Source organism: Cydia fagiglandana, chromosome 11 (assembly GCF_963556715.1).
Source record: "Cydia fagiglandana chromosome 11, ilCydFagi1.1, whole genome shotgun sequence".
Taxonomy (NCBI): domain Eukaryota; kingdom Metazoa; phylum Arthropoda; class Insecta; order Lepidoptera; family Tortricidae; genus Cydia; species Cydia fagiglandana.
Genome location: NC_085942.1, coordinates 11,585,826 through 11,609,651, shown reverse-complemented (window position 1 = coordinate 11,609,651; position 23,826 = coordinate 11,585,826). Strand labels below are relative to the sequence as shown.

The 23,826-nt window shown below is 36.1% G+C and overlaps 2 protein-coding genes across 4 annotated transcripts in view; one reads left to right on the top strand and one right to left on the bottom strand.

Moving 5' to 3' along the window:
• The window catches only part of LOC134668958 (intraflagellar transport protein 172 homolog), a 55,227-nt gene that overhangs the window by 26,473 nt on the left and 4,928 nt on the right, over positions 1-23,826 (top strand). The window lies entirely within an intron of this gene.
• The window catches only part of LOC134668963 (regulating synaptic membrane exocytosis protein 1), a 70,344-nt gene continuing 48,361 nt past the window's right edge, over positions 1,844-23,826 (bottom strand). For 2 of the 3 annotated variants that reach the window (XM_063526472.1, XM_063526473.1), the window contains exons 12-19: positions 13,311-13,501; positions 12,957-13,131; positions 12,372-12,528; positions 11,781-11,963; positions 11,231-11,392; positions 9,224-9,411; positions 5,354-5,521; positions 1,844-5,209 (exon numbers count right to left, since the gene is read on the bottom strand). In XM_063526472.1, coding sequence (XP_063382542.1) covers positions 5,033-5,209; positions 5,354-5,521; positions 9,224-9,411; positions 11,231-11,392; positions 11,781-11,963; positions 12,372-12,528; positions 12,957-13,131; positions 13,311-13,501 — 1,401 coding nt within the window. In that variant the 3' untranslated portion in view covers positions 1,844-5,032. The remainder of the gene's footprint in view (positions 5,210-5,353; positions 5,522-9,223; positions 9,412-11,230; positions 11,393-11,780; positions 11,964-12,371; positions 12,529-12,956; positions 13,132-13,310; positions 13,502-23,826) is intronic. The other variant, XM_063526475.1, reaches the window with a different exon arrangement.

Sequence of the window (23,826 nt, the reverse complement as noted above, 5' to 3'; positions counted from 1 at the left end):
TGAATTCAGCACCCCCGATTTATACGAAAATGATACCAAACTCGGCCTAGCAGCTTCACTAATGTAGATATCAAAATAATCTTGAAAGCCCTAAATAAACTTTCAAGAGTGGATATCTCAAAAACGTTTCAAGATATCGAAAAACTTGACTGAATAAAACTTGTCACTAATTTTATCAGCTTTCGGTTTGTCTTAGTAGTCATGTCGCTAAGACGCAAAGTTTCCAAGATATCAATGAAAAACCGAAAAATTCGACCTTCTTACCCCCCTCTACCCCCCAGCACCGGGGCTACGGCCGGGGACTTTTGATATGTTCACCTCCTAACTAGTCCAAACAAAGTTACGGAGTCAAAAATTCTGTTCCTCGCATTTCCCTCTATACCCTCTTATTGCTTGGCCTAAATAACATGTGGAAATAATACAAAATACCTGGACCTGAAAGTTCCAATTTTTTTTTTAACTTTCAAAAAGGAAATAAGTAAGGATACCATTCGATTCCTTACATTTTATTCAAAAAAAGATTGTATAGCAACTATAGGTATACATAAACGCAATATTTCAACGACAAAAACGCAATTTTCTTGTTTTGTCCATACTCAAGATGGACTCTCAGTGACCATGACGTCACATTCACTTATCGTTTTGTTAACGGCGTTTTGCGACTGAAGTACGACTGTCGGACTTTGACTATCATTTCTGACTTTTGTTACTTTAATGCAATGGGTCCCATATAGACATTTGATCTTAAAAACGAACCTGATCGATTGATATCATAAATGAAAATTTGTCATCTATAAATAGCCTATAATTCATAGCGTACGTAGGTACCGAACCACGTCCTTGGTGCGGTTCCACGTCCTTCGCGTCTTTTTCGATGTATTGATGGTATAGAAGGCAGGATACCTACATTCCGTTAATGCATGCGTTCAACGCTGTGTTTATCGCATAAAACTACCGCGCACTTTTGTCTCTAATTATGATTACATAGAAACATACTACGGGTTCTTTTGGGTAAGGTGTATATACATAGTAAAAGTAGCCTAAAATAATAAATAAAACTTCGGCAATGATATTTATATCGCTATAATAAACTCATTTGTTATCACATTTATTTAATATAATATACTTTGACACACATATTTGTTACGTAGTAGTAGGTACTAGTAATTTGTAGAATTTCTATTCCGCTTCCTTGATCAACACTGAACACGATATTTAGTAACAAGTAACCGTACTATGAACATGTGTTAATGTATTATTTCTCCGACTAATATTACAAGTATTACAACATATCAAAACGTGTTTCATTATTTTAAAACATGGTATCGTCTTGGGTCGTCCCATTCGTTTTTCGTGAAGTTCTTAAATTAGTCCTATTCTGCTTTCGTCACTCATTCTACATTGAAAGCCACCGACGATTGTGACAAATGTAGAATGGGTGGCGAAAGCAGAATAGGACTAATTTAAGAACTTGACGAAAAATGATTAGGACGACCCAAGACGATACCAAAAACATGTCCGTCCAAAGCTAGGACCATTTATTGTGTGTAATAGTTTTAGTTTAATTGTTTAGTTTTCATCAAGTTAGCGGCTGTAGAAATGACCAATTTGCATCTTCTAGGAAGAAACGATACGACACATGAAGTAAGAAATTTCGTACACCTAAATACAGACAAGTGATCAGCATGATATCCGATACCATATCACATTGAAGAGCGATACAGACATTAAAGGTAAGTGGACCACGTGCATATCACTAGGGCGAAGGGAAATTATACATTGGTAGTGTGTAGTGTACGGACCAGGATGGTAAACACAAACGGCATTCTTCGGTATCGGGGCGTTTCGAGGCACAACGTTAGATAATACGTCTTTTTACAACTCTTTCTTATATCATATATTTTTTTGTTATACTAAAATATCAAGATAGTAAGCGTAAGTGGTTTGTTCGTAGCCGACTGTATCGGATACGATTTAATATTATTTTAAGTAAATATATAATATATTATCTAAATATAATAAAATATTAACAATCAATCAATATGTATATGTTATATTTCAACCACAGCGCGTTTTAGTACTGTAAGTATATTAGAGGAGCAATAGATGTATCTACAAAACGCAATGTATAACTTATAATATAAAGGTTCATGTTGAATGAAATGGAATGAAAAAGCTACCTATTTATTAAGTAGAGAATTATGACTTGATCAATACTTTTTAATATTGGTACATACATGTGTCGCCGCATGTAAACATTTCCTAAGTCCTCAAAATTTCAAATCGGATTCGATTACTATTTTGCGTGGACTTCAGCAATTTGCTACGCATCGACACGTCATGTAGGTGCATTGCACATCATGATGTGCTTTGTTTTGATAATGTAGCTATATATTAAAATGAGAAATTCACAAACTAGTTAATACGTCTGACAAATCTGGCCTCTTGATTCAGGCTTTTTGCTAGATATCTTTAGAAATATTATTTTAAGTTATATCTAATCTAGTAAAGGATCGTTTTAGCTATTCAATATTTCTCTCTCTTAGAAAATGTACAACCGTGATAAAATAATAACTACAGTAATGTGTAATAAATAGATCTAATTTGTGTAGGCAAAACGTGGACTAGAGTAGTCTAGAATAGGGCACGTTAAGCTAGTGATACCCTTTACTTTAGATTACGTACGATCGAAGCGCTCGTATTATTCGATATATTGTCAGCGAGCCACTAAGCTAGTACAGCACTGGAAGAACACAGATTTTGACAAGACATTTTACATTATAAATTTATATTCTTAGATATGCACTTTGAACGATAGTTAAGTTTTCATAAATATTTAATCTGATCTATGATTTTGTAGGTTAATAAATTTAGCTAGACCTTCTTTTGATACCTAGGTAAGTATCAAGTTTTCATTTTACGAATCGTGCGCCCTAGCCGATGGTTTTGAAAACATTTCTTTCTCTAGGTACGAGTCTTTTTATCTTTAACTAGGTAACAAAGTTATTGATATCAACTAATAAAATACATTGTTACAGATGTAGTGTTTTATTGTTTTCTATCGTATTTTCTCGGAAAAGTTCGTATTTGTTATGCTAGTTCAGTAGATCAGTACTTTTTGTACCGAGTCTTACTGAAATAGTACGCGTTCCGTTTCGTACACGTTCGTAAGTTTCTTTGAAAATACGATGGAAAATAATTGTGTACTACCTACATCTATAACTGATTTGATTGATAATTTAGTTAGTGCGCACAATAGAAACAGTAAACCGTATTTTCCTTATTAATTGGGATTTATTCTATTGGAATTGCTTAATGGCATCTAATAAGTACCTACGAGTAATATGTTATCAACTTATCACGAAAGTAGTTGTGCGTAGACAATTTTGATAAAAGATTTACATTGAACATGCATGGGTTTCTACGTATTTACAGCTTGGGCATATGATTTGATGGGGCGAGACCAAGCTCTTACAATGTAGTAGGTAGATTAGAAAATGTCGTAAGACCGACTTGGAGGTATATAATGTATTAGGGAAAATTCACTAAAGCACAACCTTGGAAGAATAGTACCTAGACGCGCTTAACCACTAGAGTAACGTTAGAAATTTATTAATCGTATAAGGCAAAGTGTCGAAGTTGGGGTTATCAGAGACGAGCTATTTACATGTTATTATACGGTACTATATAAATACCTAGATGAAAATTTTTGTCTAAAGTTTTTCTAGTAAACACCATGTTGTTGAATATTAACGTAAAATATGGCATTTTATATCATTGAACTGGAAGTACCTACAATATAATGCCGCTTCATTTTAATCTGAGATAAATTTAATATGTGTTCAAGATAAGTTTTTGTTACGCCTGATTATGCATTTTTAGGCACATAATACATATTACAAAATAAATTATTTGTTAATAAAGTAAAGTACCTACGCATATAGTTAGGCGAAATTTTGAAAAATGGAAACATTTGTAGATAGGTAGGTACTATTAAAATAGAGTACACTTAGTCTGTACATCTCTATAGTTAAAATGGCTTCCAGCGTTCATACTACAGAATATAGTTTGTTGGCAAACAGTATAACATTCAACTACTTACGCAATGTCTCTAAGTTTACGATATTAGACTATAATGTCAATACAAACACGTAACATATAAAATTGCTACAAACATTACGCATAATTTATGAGTAGAAGCAATTCACTATAAGCTCCTTTTGTTATTACGAGTACTACTAATTCCACGGCACGGCAACGTCAGTTTGAGTGAGCTCTGTTAACATCGGTCAGACGGTCTCAGCAAATTAATATCGATCCCGTTTGTATAATCATCGGGCGAATATCATCGGAATATTTATCCAAGTATCTGTAAGTGAGCCGATAAATAATCGTTGACAACATGACTACGTAAAGTCAGACCAAGAAAAGTCTGCAGCGGATTTGATAGCCCACGCAGTGCAAGTGTAACACTTGCACTGCGTGGGCTATCAAATTTTTCTTGGACTTTTCTTGGTCTGACTCTAATACATTTTGCTTTCATGTTTTACACAATCCAATAATACACGAATAAATTCGCGCGTATAACAGAGTTTCACATGCTTCCGCCATAGGCAGCATGATTGAGACAATATTACATCAATTTAAATTATTTACACTCCGTATTACTAACAACTAACACGAATTGGAGTCTGTATAGGGCAGCACTTGTGAAAATGGGCGGGGCGTTACACAATTACCTCTCGATGCTATACATGTAGACAAGGACTATAATCAGCGTTGCTCGTGACATTACATTGAGTGCGCATCAGCTTTTATTTGTGACTGTTGAATATATTATGATTATAGAATAAAAATCATGATTATGGCATTTTGTTATGACGCGGTATTTACATAATACGTTGGGTCTAAGCTGATACGGTTTCAAGCATGTCACCGGTCGCCGTCACGTGGCAAGGTGGCCAAACACGAGTTTTTGTGAGCCGTCGCGGAGGCGCTAGTTGTCGCGGCGCTCCGGCGACGGCTCCCTGGATCAGTCGGGCGACTCGTCGGCCGCGAGCGAGGTGGCGGGGAACAGCGGGTACCAGCCGTACGTGCGCTGTGGCAGCGTGAGCTTGTCGAGCGTGATCTCCGCTCCGCCGAGGGCGAGGTTGTGCTCGAATCCGCCGCAGCGCTGCCAGAGCATCACCACCAGTGTGCGCCCCAGAGCCTCGTTCGCCTGGAATATGTAAAGTACAGGATCAGTCTTCATAGCCCGCAATTGTTTCTCGTACCTATATTCAACGCCACCGTCTATATTTTTTGACATCAGTGTTCATCTTTACTTGGTGTGATTAGTAAACATTTCGAATACACAACTTGCCTGATATTTGAGCGTCTGTTTGAAGTGCGGCTCGGTGGTGCGCCGAACAACTCGCGTTTTGCGTTTGTGGAGCCACTTGTCGCCATCGCGCAGGTAGCACTTGACGTATGAGTCTGGCACCTCGCCGTTCACACCATACACTCGCCGTGCGTGCGAGATCTAATAGAACAAAAAGTGTTTTTAAATCAAGTGAGCCAACTCATTCCAAAAATTCCAATAAAAAAAGTCATATTCCCTAAAGTACCCACAATAATTAGCTAACCACTATAGTAGAACAATAATTTTAGAAATATTGTTAAGCATATAATTACTTTGCATATTTATATATAAGAATTATATATATCATTGTATAAGTATCCACAACACAATAAATAATAATATCCTACAATATTTATTTATTAACAGACATCGGATTCCGTGGGGCGAAACTTCTTGACAGCTAGGGACTTCCTACGTCGATAAACTCATTTATCGATACTAGTTCTAAATACTAGTGATCACACAAAGGTTTGCTTATAAAATATTTTTTTATTAAAAGAGTATTATATAATAAAATAAGAACTAAATTTTCCTCTTCTTTTTTTAAAACGTTTTTAAAAGTTTACTCGTCACAATTTATTTCTTCATGACTGTCCCATCTATTGTTGTTAAAGTAAACTACCAGAATTTTTTCCATATTTTCGGGCGTTAAGCGTCTCCGTCTTGGCTGAAAAATCCATTTCAGGTGGCTAAAAGACTTTTCAATTTCTGTGGAGGTTATAGGAGCATAGCAAAATTTCATAAAGTGATCAATGGTATTTCGTTTATTTATCGGTTGTAATGTAACTTCTTCACCTTTTAATAACAAATTGATTTTTTCCATTGTGTTGTACCCGGAGTTTTTGTAAAAAACGTTTTTAAATTTATCGTATACGATTTTCCCCTTTTTGTCCAAAAATATTTTAGATAATGCAGACTGTACCTTCTTCACTATTCGCACACCAAAGTCTAGAGACAAATTTGTTGCTTGTAATTTCTTTATCGACTCTTGAATGATATTTAGATTGTCGGCAATAAATTTAAGTTCACCCTGAAGAGAAGATTTATTTAGTGCAGCCTTGGCCATTTTAACTGCTTTCCCATCTGATGCAGAAAATGTATGCAGAACTCGTCTTATATCTTCAAAATATTTAGCGTAATAGTTTGCTGCTTGCAACCATGTGCCCCATCTTATAATGGTTGGTTGCGGCGGTAGAGGTACATTTGGTAACATATTTTTAAATACATTGATTCTCTTGGGACACTTCAAAAATACTTTTTTGACGGATGATATCAAGTTATTAACATTTGGAAACAGATATCTAACTTTCTCAGCAACCCTATTTAATCCGTGAGCTGCACATGTTACGTGAGTCATATTTTGAAAAACTGAATCCAGTTTCTTACCCATTTTTATCATATAAGGTGCTGCGTCAGTCACCAACAATAGCACTTTTTTGAAATTATCGCTATTTGAATCACAGCACCAAAAATTTGATAGGGACGTTATAATCAAATTTGCAATAGTTTCATTATTTGTCTGCTGTAAACATTTACTTGCAATAACATACGGCCGACTTGGTGTGCTGTGAGAAAGTTTGCCAATGACAACATTTGCAATTTGGTCACCGTTAGAATTTGTAGTTTCATCTACCGACACGTAGATGTAATTGTTTCCAATTTCGTTCCTAATTTGTTGATACGTTTCATTATAAATTGGAGAAAGATAATTTTTTCTGATAGTAGATTCCGAAGGCACTGAAAACTTCCCATATCGTCCAGAAATGCAATTTTGAATAAAACCATAAAAATTTGGATTTTCTAATTGATACCACGATATATTGCAGGCCACCATGAACATAGTAAGCTCTTTGTAGAATTTATATTTTTCTTCTTGAATACTTGTATGTCTTCCGGTTTTCAAGTGCCTAGCAAGAGAATAATTTTTGCGATGAAAGGTCACTTGACATTGGCTACAGCGTAGCTTAGACCCGCGTTTAATTATTTCAGGATGCTTTTTAAGCAAGTCTTCTATTTTTTGAAGAGGCATTATTTATTTTCACTCATAAATATAAAATCTGTAATAAATAGCACGTCTTTACAAATGAGAATGACAGTGTCTGATGACATTGACAAGTATTGTTTCATAGTGAGTGTCTAAGTAGGTAAGGTACTTCTATTTAATTATCTGAAGAGGTTAAGATAATGGGTATCAACTATTTTATAATGCAATCGGTACTAGCCTTATCTATGTGTAACCTACCGATTATTTTAGACGCTATGTATGAATTTCATACTGGTCTTCAGAACAATAGTTACGAAAAACACACAATGTTGGGGGCGGTCACTAGTATATAGAACTAGTATCGATAAATGAGTTTATCGACGTAGGAAGTCCCTAGCTGTCAAGAAGTTTCGCCCCACGGAATCCGATGTCTGTTTATTAATGTCCGATAATATTTATTTATTTATAGTAAGCAATGTTATTTTGCATAATTATCCTGAGTAAGAATATTACTAGAATGTTGTTGCGAGTCTTTAAGTTCGTCTTATGGAATACATTAAAACAGTGCTCAAGCAAATGAACTCACAATCTGAGGGGTTGTTTACGCTTTTATACTACTTGATAAACACATTTCATGGCACAGTAATTTCGTCGACAAGGGCTCTTTAGTTAAATCTACGCATGTGAGAACGGATATTGGATGAAGCAATAACCATAACGACGTTACCCCATGGGGCATATAGAAGCGTGAATGAGATGCTAATATAATACCAATTCCATATGAATATTAGTGTGTCGGGCTCATACATACCAGCCCGCGTAGCCAAGATGCCAATCGCTTACGCTCCGTAGCGATCGAAACGCAACTGTCACTGTCGCACTAACATGGAAGAGTGATAGAGAGACACAAAGCTTTTCGCTGTCGAAGCGATAGCGATTGTAACCTTGGCTAGGCCGGCTGGCTGAATTCAAGAATAAGCGAGTGTACGCAACGAATTTATTTTCAATATATTTTGGTACGTCAAAAGCATGTTCGAGAATATGGGCCTTTGTCGAGGCCCTTTGCATCGCTACGAGGCACTTATGGTTGTGGGAAAACTCAGATTTCCATAAGATTAAAATATTCTGGAGGGTTTATGTACGAACAATGTCACGAACGCCGTGAAATGTCAAGGGAAAAATTTGTTTCCTACTTATATTAAATATTCGAGAATTTCGAGATTCGTGCCTTAGCGCTACCAGTATTTTGCAATTTTAATATCGTAACAACTGAGACTATTTTAGATATACGTAGGTAAATACCATTGATAATGAGGGTAATTAAATTAAAATTGTTATAGCTCTGTCACTTTCACATGTGTGTCCGTTAGAAAGAGCATAAAACATTTTTTAAGTTCAGATTTTGTGGTCTATTTATGGGAGCTGAAGAGGGACCGTGATCTTCTAGATAATTCTTTATTTCCCAGAAAGTTCCATTAGTGGTGCGGTGTTTGCGTGGCTCATAATAAGCAGGGGAACGTTTTTCATTACAAAATTTTCACCACGTCAGTATGCTCAATATGCTACGCCGTAGCAAGTATCTCATGGTCAAAGTGCTACGCCGAAATTTCCGCTAGACACGGCCCGGTTCGAACTTTAAGATACCTCAATAATAGATCTAGAAACGATATGGATTAGATACGTCATTTTCAAATGTGACGCTACTTCAAACAAAAACGTCACTTTTGTCACTATCAACCATCGTAACTTAAAGTTCGAATCGGGCAGACATACGCGTTAACGCGTAGGTACCTACGAACTGAAATAATTTAAAGCGAAGCTGTTTAACTGGCACTGACCTCAAGCTCAAGCTGTCCTTTAATCATGATCATGCTGATGTTGATCTCTGCGTGCAGCGGCGGCAGCGAGGCGTTCCGAGGCGGCATCTGGCCCGGGCCGAGCGGCACCGAGTCCTCGTCGTCGCCCAGCGCCTCGCAGGCCGCCGGCACCGCTGCCCACATGCTGCCCTTGCGCCCCGTCGCCGTGCCTGCGGCGGCAACATCGATACTACCACGCCAGGCCGTGCGCGGAAAACCCCATATATGCGTCAAGCGTCCGCCACCGCTCATCGGTTGGTACGAGCGAAAGTTTGACGATTATTGGGAGTGTTATTGTTTGGGAATTTTACGCTTTCCCACTAGCAAGGCGGCGGAATTTCATACTATCGAAGATCAAATATTAATTGGTTCATCACCGATCGTATCAAATTTAGAAACTATTCTCGCCTGACCTCGCTCATAGAAAATTGCCTTTATTGTTCTTATTTCTGAGAAGAATGATTAAGGTTATAGTTACTCGTTTGAACAGGCATTTAAGTGGATAAAGTTATACATTTCTACTCGATTGTTGTCGAAATGATTTTAAATGAGAACTGGTATCTTGTGAGTTATATTACCTACTTATAAATTAAAGTTAAATAATAAGAAAACCATTCAATGTAACACTGAAAATTATTAAAAATTAACATTACATATAAAATAAGCACGTCAAACAGCTTCGAGCCAATGTACATTTTTGTATACATATATTCCAATTGATTCGATTCCTAAACACATAAATGAAAGAAGAAGCGTTTAAACGTGTGCAGCCAAGAGTGTCGAATTTCTAATAGTTGCCTGAAGCGAACTTGAACTCATTAAGTAGGAATGTAAGCATTCAGTGTTATGAACAGCCATTAAGTAATTCATTAATTATATTGATGTGTAGGTGGAAGACTATTGTTGAGCTCATGCCACCACCCGCAAACTAGGTGAGTCTCAATTATGTGCTACCTATCTATATATCCCGCTCGTTTGCTACATTCATTCGCTCTTCCAAAATTAAATGAAACGCATTTGTTAATAAACGGTTTAAATATCCAACTACGACCTAAGGATAAGAATTATTAAATTAGGTATGTACAAGAAACTAATAGAATGCGCATCTTAACAATGAGTGACATTCGCAGAGGTAGGTATGAAGCCCGAAACATCCTAGGCGACACAATGCCATCGATATGAACGTCAGCCGAACAGACGGAACACAGAAACAGATGAAGTGAGCGTGATCGCCCGCGGCATGCGCCGGGCATGCGTCAGGACAGTACAGTACAGACACAGTGAAGTGATGAGAAGCGTCGGGCGCAGCCACATTCAACGGTGCGTGCGCACGTGCGCGCGGCCGCCGCGCAAGCTATGACCCATGCTACACTACGGGCCCGGGTATGCCGGTCGCACACCACGCAACCGGAATACGGGGGCCGGCGGCCGTTAGACGTCACAAGGGAACGCGTACACCGACACCGCGCACGAACAAACCCTCTACGGGAGCAGGCGCGGCCGCCGCCGGGCGGCTGGGAGTCGCTTACCGAGGTGCTAACGGTCCGTCGCTGCTGACCAAACAAGCACAACACAGTAGTCAGTACTACCCTCAATGTTCGCATAATGTTATGGTGGTAGAGGAGGGTTAGGGGCGTGTGATTATGACGTATCTTTGGCGTTTGCCGTTCAAGTGTTGAATAAAAGGGTGCTTTAGGGCATTATAGACGCCGGGAATCGTAAAAAAAGTGCGAATGAAAAGATAACACAATAAAAAATCAATAAGAAATGATGCCAGTAGTACTCAGAACCTTTAGTACATACGTTGGTACGGTTATCGAATCCAAAAAAGATCAGTGCCATAGAATAAATCACCGTACAGGCTCGATACATATGCTCATCTTATTGAACACAAGTTCTCACGAGTTCTCCAGAAGTTCATGGAGCACGAAAGATAGTCGTAATGAACATCGTTAAGAATACCAGTCGGCCAGATGGAGTGTTACTTACGCCGGGCGGTGGACCCGGAGAGGGAAAGCGTGCGGCCGAGTTCGCCCTTGACGGCGCGCAGCGAGCGCAGGATGTCGTCGGGGTCGCGGCGGATGCACGACGAGCGCCGCCGCTCGCTGCGCCGCGACGGCCCGGCGCCGCTGTCAGTGCCCGCAGCGCCGTCTATGGAATACCCAGCCAGCCCAATTCATATAAATATACCTATTTAATTAGTTCTACTTACGATCTGAAGCCCCCACATTTACTTAACCGTCGCCGTACTTAATTTAGAATACAAGTTTATACTGAATAGTGGTTGTGATGTGACCTACCTAGTACATTTAATTTCAGCACAACATAGATGCGGAAGACATTAGATGCATGTTTTCTAATTAAGTATGCATATGAATAAGTGAGGTGACATGCTTGTAATCTTATTAAGTAAATGGGTGTGTAAACATATGATATGACGATACTTATTCGCATATTTGTTGGGATAGGTACATCGAGAACCAATAATGATATACGATAAATACATGATTTTATTGTTACATACGTTTGTAATGCTCACCTTTCTCCTGCTGCTGGAATGATGATCGTCGCGATCCAGGTAAAGAACGTGAGAAGTCCTTTCCAAGCTGGTAAACCTCAACTTCCAAGGTTTCAGACTGTGATGAGCCACGTCTGGAGCCCCCCACCCACGCGTGGTCGGGATGGAGCAAAGATGCGCACTCTCCGATGGAATCCACGTCGTCTGAAACATTTCGTAGAAAAAAGATAGCTTTATTTTGCAGGCGTAACATTAGGCATTAAGCGTTCTGCTAAGAGAATGTACCAAATTTCAATTGCTGTGTGCCTATATGTACGGTTTGACAAGCATAAAAAAAGCTTCGAAGCTGTGCACTATCCAGGAATACGAACCACATCGAGCTACGAAAGTTACATGAAACGTGCGTAGGAAACTCCTTCATAATGTCGCTGTGGATGGAACATTCCTGACATCAAATGTTTTTCAAAAGTTTTTCCTGTATAATTTATGCTTTTACCCCTAAAGGGCAAAGCGGTTTTATTACTTTTATTACAATTTTTGGGAAGATCAATAGAAGCTAAGACATTCACCTACATTTTTTGTCTCTTGCGCTAAACTGTGTACCTAATGTACCTGAACAAGAGCGTTGCGAGGCAAAGTCACCGCGTCGGAGCGCTCGCGCACCTGTGAGAGAGCCCCGCGGGGAGGCGTTGGCTGATCGAGTCCCGCCGCGCTCCTCCAGCGTCCACCACACTGCACGTTCTTCCGCAAACGCCTTTTCCAAATCCATCTACAAATTATGTATATCCATTTTAGTAGGTGTCTAAGATTTATATAAATTTCTGGGTTTGCAAGGTAGTTTAAGCACGGTACGTTCCAATAGGTATATAATAGTCACTCTTTCTAGAATTACAATCGCTGAGACGTATCCGCTAAAAGGTGATCGAGGTTTAAATTAAGCTACAAAATCTGTGGATATTGTAAACATCTCCTCAAATACATTTTGTTGCTTAGCAGAATTCTAGAGGAATAAATCCTAGGATTACTTATATATCTACTACTTTCTACCGTATTTGTGTGAACTAAGAAAGTCAGGCATGCTAATATGTAACATAAAAGCAGTGGTGGGGATAAAATTTTAATTAAACTTAATATTGTTTATTATTTATTAATATAAAATATTTAAAAAAATCTACAGCTAAAATTACTAGCCCTCACAGTGCATTCTCCAATAAGTACTGGATCGATTCCAGGGCAGGCGTCCCACAGGGTGAGCTCCAGCGCTCGGCCTGCCAGGAGATCTGCTGTCAAACCGCCGAAACCCAAGGTGGCGTTCCAAACTGGACTGCACGACGCAGACGCGGGGTCTGTTTCAACTGGTGGACAGCTCTCTCTAAAAATAACAATATACTGTGGTTTTTAACTGCAAACGCTATAATGAATCAGTGGGATAATTTTTTGAACTTGTACGATTTCGGGGATAAAAAAAAACCAAAATATTGTCCCAAACATAAGTGGAGAAATCTAAGAAAATGGGAGAAAAAGAAGAAATAATGGTGACAAGATTCTTACAGTGATGGCAAAAGCCTTATCCTGGCGAATGCCTCAGGCTCGTCTCCGTATCCGAGCGTGTGGTCGCGCGGCGGCAGGTCGTCTGCCGCGATGAGCACCACCACCAGCTTGCGCATCTCGCTCTCGAACCACACTTGCAGCTGCGCACGCGCCGCGGGCCGCTCGCGGGCTCGCTCGGCCCTCTCCTGCTCCTACGTATCAAATTGCCTTGATAAATTCTGAATATTAAATTCGTGCACACTGTTAAAAATTATGTAATTTTACATGCAAAAAAATTACATAATCCTGTAAAATTCCCGAAAAATCTGGGAAATTTACGGAAAAATATGACATTTTACGTAATTCTCGTAAATTTTTCATTTTTTCGGTAAAATCAATAATTTTTATGTAGTTTTACATAAAATTTATGTAATAATCACTAAGCCATGAATATTTACATAAAATCTGTAAAATTACATGGAATGTTCGGGATAAATACATTTTGGTATGTATTTTTTACGATTGAAGAGGGAATTTTACTTAGAAATCTCGCAATATTACCTATTTTCGTGAAAAATACATTTTTATGTAAATTGACTTACGTCTTATGTAATATTCCGTAAGATATCAGTAAAATTACAAAAAAAACATTATGAAATTTCCCAACATTTCTTTAATTTTACATATATTCTGTTCAATTTACTGTTTAAATGGTCTTTTTACATAACATATATGTAATAATCACTAAGAGATGGAAGTTTACATAACATCTGTAAAATTACATGGAATGTTTGGGACAAATACTTTTTTTTATGTGTTTTTAACAATTAAAAAGAGAATTTTACATAAACATCTCGTAATTTTACAAATTTTTTTTCAAATTACATATTTGTGTAAATTTACTTACGTGTAATGTAATATTCGGAATAATGTCAGGAAAATTACAAACAATAATATAAAATTTCCAAAAAATTCTTTAATTTTACATATTTTCTGTAAATTTACTGTTTAAATGTGTCGCTTTACATAATAAATATATAATAATCACTAAGAGATAGAAGTTTACATAAAATCTGTAAAATTACATGGAATGTTTGGGACAAATACATTTTTTTATGTGTTTATATCAATTAAAATGGGTATTTTACATAAAAATCTCATAATTTTACCTAATTTTGTGAAAATTACATTTTTGTGTAAAGTTACTCACGTCTTATGTAAAATTCCAAAAAATGTCATTAAAATCACAAAAAACATTATGAAGTTTCCCAACATTTCTTCATTTTACATATATATTCTGTAGAAATTACTGTTTAAATGGTATTTTTACATAATAAATATGTAATAATTACTAAGAGATGAACGTTTACATAAAATCTGTAAAATTACATGGAACTTTTGGGACAAATACTTTTTTAATGTGTTTTTAACAATTAAATCGGGAATTTGACATAAAAATCTCGTAATTTTACCATTTTTTATTGAGAAACACATTTTTATTACAATTTACTTACTTCTTATGTAATATTCCGAAAAATATCAGAAAAATTACAAAAAACATAATGAAATTTCCCAACATTTTTTTAATTTTATAAATTTTCTGTAAACTTCCTGTTCAAATGGGTCTTTTTACACGATACATATGTAATAGTCACTAAGAAATGTCCGTTTACATAAATATCTGTAATACTACACTTGATTTTTAACAATTGGAACGGGTATTTTACATAAAAATCTCGCAAATTTATTATTTCTTTTGAAAAATACATTTTTATGTAAATTTACTTAAGTCTTATGTAATATTCCGAAACATGTCAGTAATATTACAAACAATATAATGAAATTTACCAATATCTTCTTAATGGTATACCTACATATTTTCTGTAAATTTACTGGTAAAATAAATAAATAATATATAGGACAATTTTACACAAATTAACCTAGTCCCACAGTAAGCTCAATAAGGATTGTGTTGTGGGCACTTTAGGTATAAATGTATAATCGATACATTCTTGAATACATAGGCAACATCCATAACTCCTGATGAACAAATATATTACGTGATAATAGACACACAAATAAATGCTCTGACCAGGATGCAAACCCGGGACGTCCTGCTTTATAGGCAGGGTCACTATCAACTAATAGGCTAAGGAGGCCGTGAATATGTTTTTTTTTACATATTCAATATGTATTGTATAGTAATCACTAAGACAATGGACTTTTACATAAAATCTGTAAAATTACATGGAATGTCAGGGACAAAAATAATTTTATTATCTACGTATTTTTCTATATTATATAAAGCTGCAATACGACTGACTGATGACACAATTGTTCTCCCAGAAGGAGGTTCGTGGTGTGTTAGACTTTGACAGTTTCATATAGAGGGCGGTCTCGTGATCTCCAGAAAATTCCGACTTTTGGTCTACCGCTTCCGGTCAGAAAAATGTTGGACGGGCCGGCCAAACGGTCAGACCTAGGTGGTGCTCGACCAAATGTCATAGAGGGACCCTGGCAGTTTTTAACGCGGCGCTGAGCTTCGAAACCCAGCGCTGCCGTGTCACGCGCATCTCATGTAACTTTAAAAGTCGAGTTTCGAGATAATTACGTTTAAAGTTTTAAAGATTCAAATGCTGTTATCGTTGACGGTTCGTCGTAATTTTTTTATTTTATCTAATCTACATGTAGGAAATATGGTCACAGACTGGGCCCTTTAATTTTTGTTTCGCATAATTGAATAGTTTTCATTTTATTCGAATTAAATGTTTCCGCATGATCAACTCTTCCATACTATAGTGGTCACACGAAGTCATGTAAGTCAAGTTACATGACATTCGCGTGATCAGACGTGACACGTATTACTATAGAAATATTGTTGTCGTATAAATCAAGCGCTCGGCCAGTCATGCCTAACTCCGGTAACTTAAGAAACGATGTTGATATTTTGGTTGTGTCAGTCATACAACTTAAGTTAACTGAGTTGTGCCTGACGCCATCGGCAAAAAAATGAAGTTACATGAGTTAGCCATATGCTTTTCTCAGTAAATAATGAAGATTTTCAAAATTTTCTTATAGAAGATATATATTTAATGGTTTTTAAGACGATTTAGACTGGTTATTCGTAACTCATGTAACTCGAGTTAACGGAGTTAGGCGTGACACGGCAGAGCGAAGGTCGAAGGCCGAGCTCCGCGTAGGGCCGAAGGCCCGGAGCGTCCTTTTCGATTTCCCAAACACGCGAGGCCGAAGGCCGAGCTGCAGGAATGAAGTGCTCGCAAGCGGATCTTTTTGTCCTAGCAAAAGTACAACTTTATTTCTTTTTCCCTTTGGAAAACAAACTACTACACAATTACAACAGCAACAACAACATTACCAACAACAACACATCAACAACAGCACCAACAGCAAACAACACGCGTACCGCGGGGAACTTTACATAAAAGTGTCGTGATTTTACCTACTTTCGTGAATTTTTTTTTATGTAAATTTACTTATCTATTATGTAATATTCAGAAAAATGCCAGTAAAATTAAAAACAATACAATGAAATTTTCCAATATTTCTTTAATTTTCTGCAAATTTACTATTTCAATGTGTGTCTTTACATTACTATTTTATTTATTTTATTTCAAACAAGTTAAACAGCATAAAAGTAAAAATACCAAACTACTACTTAACTAACTTAGCGCCACTTGCACCGTCCCACTAATCCGAGGTTAACCGGTTAAACCGTTAATCCAGTGTCAAATTGTACTGGTAACCAAGGTAACTCCAGATTTAACCGGTTAACCCCGGGTTAGTGGAATGGTGCAAGGGGCCCTTAGGGTGGTATTCCACCTGTCAAATTTGCATTCAATTTCTTTGTCCAATGTCAGTGCATCTCACTCTCTCATTATTAAGTGTGAGTGATAACAATAAATAAGTACTGTGTGTTTATAACTTTTTTTTATTATTTTGTAAGTGTTTTTATATTTTACTTTTATATTCATATTATAATTAACCTAACTTAAGAAGAAAAATAAATAAAGAGAATAAGTACTAAAAAGTACGGAACCCTCGGTGGGCGAGTCCGGTTTTTTTCACATTTATGAATTCCTAGCTCTTGCCCGCGAGTTCGTCTGGTAACATACGAGTACCCATTAAGGGTGACTCACGTTAGACCGGGCCGTGCCCGGGCCGGAGCTTCCGGCGCATCGTTTTCTATGGAATGCATCCCGTGTTCGCCTGTCATGTCATAGAAACGTACCTAAGCGCCGGAAGCTCCGGCCCGGATGCGGCCCGGTCTAACGTGAGCGTGAGTTATCCTTTACCTACATACATAGAATAGAACACAAACTACTTAATGCCTAATGGTAACATTCCATTTCTAACCGCAGCTGCATTACTGTCAATTTTACTATGGAAATTGACAATGACAGCGACGCGTTCAGTACCGGTAGTGCAGCTGCGGTTAGAAATGGAATGTTACCATAAAGCTGCTAACAGTGCTAACACATTACCGCACCGCACCAAGGACATTGTCAAGGTTGTTGTCAAGGTCTTACTTATGGGTGCGTCGCAATGACCTTGGTGCGGTGCGGTAATGTGTCCAATGATATGTTTGTCCAATGTCATGGCATCTCACTCTCTCTCTCAAGCAAAATGTGAGACAAAACACACATTGGACAAAGAAACAGAAACTGGACAGGTGGAATACCCTAATACAATTCCGTGAACAAGTTTTAACCTGCTGAGAATGCCGCCCGTGCGGTCGAAATTAAGAAGGTACTTAGGTACTTACTTAGTAAGTAGGTACAGTCACCTGCAATAATATGTTACTCTTCAAAGGCCGCAAAAATATCTGACACGACCTTATCTGTAGAGCCATACGAGCGTGTCACATATTATTGCGGCCTTCGAAGAGTAACATATTATTGCAGGTGACTGTACTTACCTAATTAATTTTAGGCAAAATCGGTTTGTGCTCACACCACATCGTTACTACTAATACCTACTTAAAGATAAATAGATTCATTCATATTATGTAAAGATAGAAATACTTAGTTACTTAATACGAAATCTACATACATATCTAGGTAGGTACCTATTTATTTGGGTTCGTCTTTGACGTCTCTAAAAATAAATATGTCAAATATTCATATCAGACATAGGCATTTTTGAGAAAATTTTACAAGAATAGAATAACTTACAAAAAATGTATGTGGTTTGACAGTTTTTATGTCAAAGCGAGGTAAAGTCGCTAATTCGCCACCACCACCTGGCGGGATAAAAAGTTAGTTTTCCTCCCAATTAATTTTTAAGTAAATATGGGATAGGGTAAAATGCCCCAATTAGAAAAAAGGTAATCGATCATGACGTCTCTTTTTATTAAAAAATTAAGTCACAGCAAATATGTTACAAAAAATTATTAACTACATGTAATTAAAAACTACATAAAGCTACAACTAACTACAATATAAACTAAAATTATAAATAAAAACCTGGCTCCAGCTCTGTGCCTTTGGGCAGGGTGCCAAGAAGGCTGGCGGCATTGCCGCGCTGTCCAATTGTATTTTTCCACAGTTTTGTCTTTTCTGGTTCCACTAGGTACGGCCAGGGTTCAGCATCAGCTCAGCTCTATGTATACTAATACCTTCTCCCGAATGTAACAAACACTTTTCTGAAAACCACATCAAAATCGGTTCAGCTAAACGCGAGATAATCGCGGACAAATACACCGTGTAACATGAGGAAACCGAAATATTTTAAACCGAATAATTTTAACTGCGTATTCCTGATCATATTTAGAGACAAAAATGTCCTATAAACTTTTTTGAAATTCGCCTAGTTTCAGAGATAATATTAATTAAAAAAAAACAAGTTTTTATTGTTACACAGTGTAAAAGACCTTTTTGATGGTGATGTTGCTGCTATGGGACGTAGTCTAAAATATCCTTCTTGATAGATATCAAAAAGTGACAAGTAACGCTTTGCAAAAAGTAGGTTTTACGAAAAAAAAATGTAAAAATCAATTTTAAGTGAAAAGTTTACCAATCAACATCAAATAACATTTATTTTTATGTACATGTACATTCAAGAAATTGAAAAAACAAAACAACAACAAAAATTTTTTTTTTGGTGAAGTATACCTAAACTCATCTTACATTTTTTCTTTCTTTTGACCTCAGAAATGCGTGGTTAAAGCTATTCGGTTTCCTCATATTACACCGTGTATACTTACAAACATTCCGTGTAGTTTTGGACATATTATAAAAGTTATTCAACGATTAATGCAGGTGGCTGGTAATAGGGCACTTTACCCTATGATAATAAATCTTCCTCGCGCTATCCCAGCTTTTTGCCACAGCTCATGGGAGCCTGGGAACTGCTTGGCAACTAATCCCGGGAATTGGCGTAGGCACTAGTTTTTACAGAAGCGACTGCCATCTGACCTTCTAACCCAGAGGGGAAACTAGGAAACTTGTTGGAATTAGTCCGGTTTCCTCACCATGTTTTCCTCTTCACCGAAAAGCGATTGGTAAATATCAAATGATACCTATTTCGTACATAAATTCTTTTCAACTTTACCGTATGATAAGCTCCAAAAAGAAATTAGAAAACTAAGGGATTCAGATAGGTCATTCATTGGCTCCAGGGAACCCCTTAATGTGAATTACAGCATCAAAGTTGGAAGCAACAAAACTTACGATGTTATTTATATGTACCAATGTCAGCAATTATTGGTAAAATTGTGTACCTAATTATTAATTTCGAAAAATAAACTATAAATCTTCAAATATGAATTCATATCCGTTAGCACTCGCGGATTGGACGAATTTTGTGCGGCACTAGCACACACCCAATCACGGATCAATATTATAACGCGCGCCAATGGCGCGCGAGCTACATGGATCACGCGATCGCTAGTCAGGCGCACCCCCCCCCCCGTAGCTGCGCTGTGCGCTGCGCAGTTCATGAGTTCACATCAAAATGGCGCTCGCTCACTCGCTGTGCGTAGAACGTAGTACTTGTGTAAACGTGTAAATAAATTGGAGATAGCATACAAGAAAACAGGTAAATATAAGTATTAGATATACCTTTACTTTCTTGCATCGAATATCTAGTGAAATCTGCATTAGACCTCAAAACGTTATGTACTTCCAGAAAGGGTTCGCGGTTCACCTTTTTTGTAACGGTTTCCTCGGCGTCCTTTACAAAGTCCAGTTGATATCGTGTCCTGTCCACGTCCAGGGTGGATCAGACCTGATCTACAAAATCTTGGAGCAGCCGCTTTCGTCGTATGCCATTAAAAAAATGTAAGTATTTATTAGCTAAGTACATCTAAATTTAAAACGATATTAATACATGCTTGATTGTGTAGGTTAATTAAATAGTCACCAACACTAATAAATTGTGTTATTCTCTTACAGTAAAACATGCCCGTTATTAAAATTTGGTCAGTAGACCAAACAATCAAGAAAGCTGTTCCAATAATGGACCCAACTTTAAAAAATATCATTGAAAAAGGTGAGTAAATCTAAATTAATTTGACTTTTCGTAATGAAATATTTTTTGTGTAATTGTAGAATGTAGTGTATTGTAGAATAGACTATAATTGGATACCTACTGTTAAGCATTAATGTGCTGACTCAAACCACATTTATTTTGCAGTATGATGTCAATTTAAAAATTTGACGCTTGAAGTTGACAAGATAGAGCTGATGCTGAACCCTGGCTGTACCTAGTGGAACTCAGGTTTGGTGCAACATAGGCCCACGCTATTTTGATCATCCGTCACATAGAGGGAGAGCAATACCCAAGATATAATTCATAATCCATTTTCTTCCAGATGAGGTACCATCCTAAATATAGTAGTTCCATTTACTAATCTTATTAACTTTTTCTTTTCCAGGAACCATTAACCAGGGTTCAAGTTGCAGAGCTATCCGAAATAGCTGCGCCTAACATTGTATTTTTAGGTGAGACTTAATTATTATTACAATGATAAAATGCCTTACCTGCGAAGCATAACACTGTATGTTTCATATAATTTATAATTAATCATAATATAATCTATATGAAACATACAGTGTTAAAACGTAAATGTATTGAATAAACCTGTGGCCCTAGTGAAAAAGGGTACAAGTGTCGCGCAGCTTAGTTGTAAAAGGGGCATGGAACTTACACCCTTTTAAAACTGCGCTGCCCGAGACTTGTACCCTTACTCACTAGTAGTGCCACTTAACGTAATACGATAAATTATCTTATTTGAGGAGGAAGTATTAAATTTGGGGGCCTATTATATTACCTGTTTTAACCATTATGTTTTTTGTCCACAGATAATGAAAATATAATTATATTACTTGCTGGTAGAAAAAACGATTGTTAGCGAAACAGATTCTGCCTACGTCGTTACAACTATTGATGGCGGCTTACTGCAACTTGAATATGGAATATCCAGTGGACTGTCAAAACACATTAGAATTTATACAAAGGTATATTTTTATTAAAATAAATCCTAAAGAAGGAAGTCATAAGTAATAGTTTTTGATTTTTAAAAAGCGTTTTTCAATTAAAAGACATGTCAAGATCGCTTAACTTCTTGCAAGTTCTTTCTAATGCTAAAAAAACTAACTATAATTAATGTCAGTAACAAACATTTTCAGACAATTCGTTACTTGAAATGGTATAGGTTTCACGCATTAGATTCACATAGGCCTTATTAACCGAAACTTTTATAAGACTAATTCATAAGAAGTACTTATGTACATAAGATATAATTTATAGTGTCGTATATGTCTTCTACTTTTTGTACTCTGTCACAGAATAAATAATAATAATATGCACGTAGACGTGTATATACGCGTGTGCTCTATAATTTGAGTGTGTGAAATTCAATAAATTTATTTCTTTGTAATTTTGTTTTTTATTAAATAACCTCCAAACTGTAAATTGCTTGTTGTTTGTATATTATGACTGATAAAATTAGTTCGTTTTACATGTTATTAGGCGATATTTCCTAAAGAATTCAATACAAATTTTGTACATTTACATGCTATCGATAATTCTCAGGATTTTGCTATTAGCAAGTTGGTATTTGTTTTCTTATGTATTTTAATAAATGCAGTCTGCAGACAGGCTGCATTAATTAAAATACATAAGAAAAAAAACTAACGAATGGTTAATAACTAAATCCGGAGAATTACCGTAAATGTACAGAATTTGTATTGAATTTTACAGAAAAATATCCCCTAATAACATGAAATATTACCTTATTTTACAGGTAATAATACACAAACAACAAGTAATTTTACCTTGCCCATATTTAAAATCACAGTTTTCTTATGTAAAAATACATAAATTGTATCAGTAATATTACCGAATAAAATGGAAAAATACTTAAAAATCATTAAAAATACATAAAGTTTGTGGTAAAATCACATACGCAAACTGTAATAAAACACAATAATTTTGTAATATTACTGAATAAAAAGTAAATATACTTAAAAAAACATTAATAATAAATAAAGTTTGTGTAATTTTACAGACGAAATCTGTAACAAAATACATAATAATTCGGTAATATTCCCGAATAAAAAGGAAAAATACTTAAAAAAATCATTAATAATACATGTACTTTGTGTAAATTCACATACGAAATCTGTAATAAAACACATATTACTTCTGTGATATTACCAAATACAATGTAAATATACATAAAGTATCATTAATAATACAAAAACTTAATGTATTTTTACATACGAAATCTGTAACAAAACACATAATAATTGTGTAATGTTACCGAATAAAAAGTAAAAATACTCAAAAAACATTAATAATACATTAAGTTGGTGTAATTTCACACATGAAATCTGTAACAAAATACATAATAATTCGGTAATATTACTGAATAAAATGTAATCATACATAAAAATCATTACTAATACACAAACTTTATGTATTTATACATACGAAATTTGTAACAAAACATACAATTACCCTGTAATATTACCGAAAAAAATGTAAAAGTACGTAAGTGAAATTTTACGGATATGTAAAATTACATAAATGAGATTTTACAGATTATGTAAAATTACATAAGTGAGATTTTTACATATCTGACAGTATGATTATGTAAAATTACATAAATGTAATTTTACATAACCGTCAATTTGTTTGATTATGTAAAATTACATAAATGTAAAATTACATAATAATGAAATCAGGTCGATATGTAAAATTACATACGCCTTGTAAAATTACATAATTATGTAAAAATACAGAAAAGTTAGGGCAACGAAAGTTGCCCTAAAATTATGTAAAATTCCCTGAATATTTTTAACAGTGCAGCGGTATAGATATGTGACCAATGAACCGAAATAAAGCTGACACAATATAAAAATGCGTTTCATATCAGAAACCGTAACTTGTTTTACGAAAGTAGTCTTTTATTACTCATTGTATATTGGCACTGGGTCACACTGCTATACGGCTTACGTAATCTGCACACATCTACAAAACATTAATTGACGAATGACTGTAGGCACAATAAATA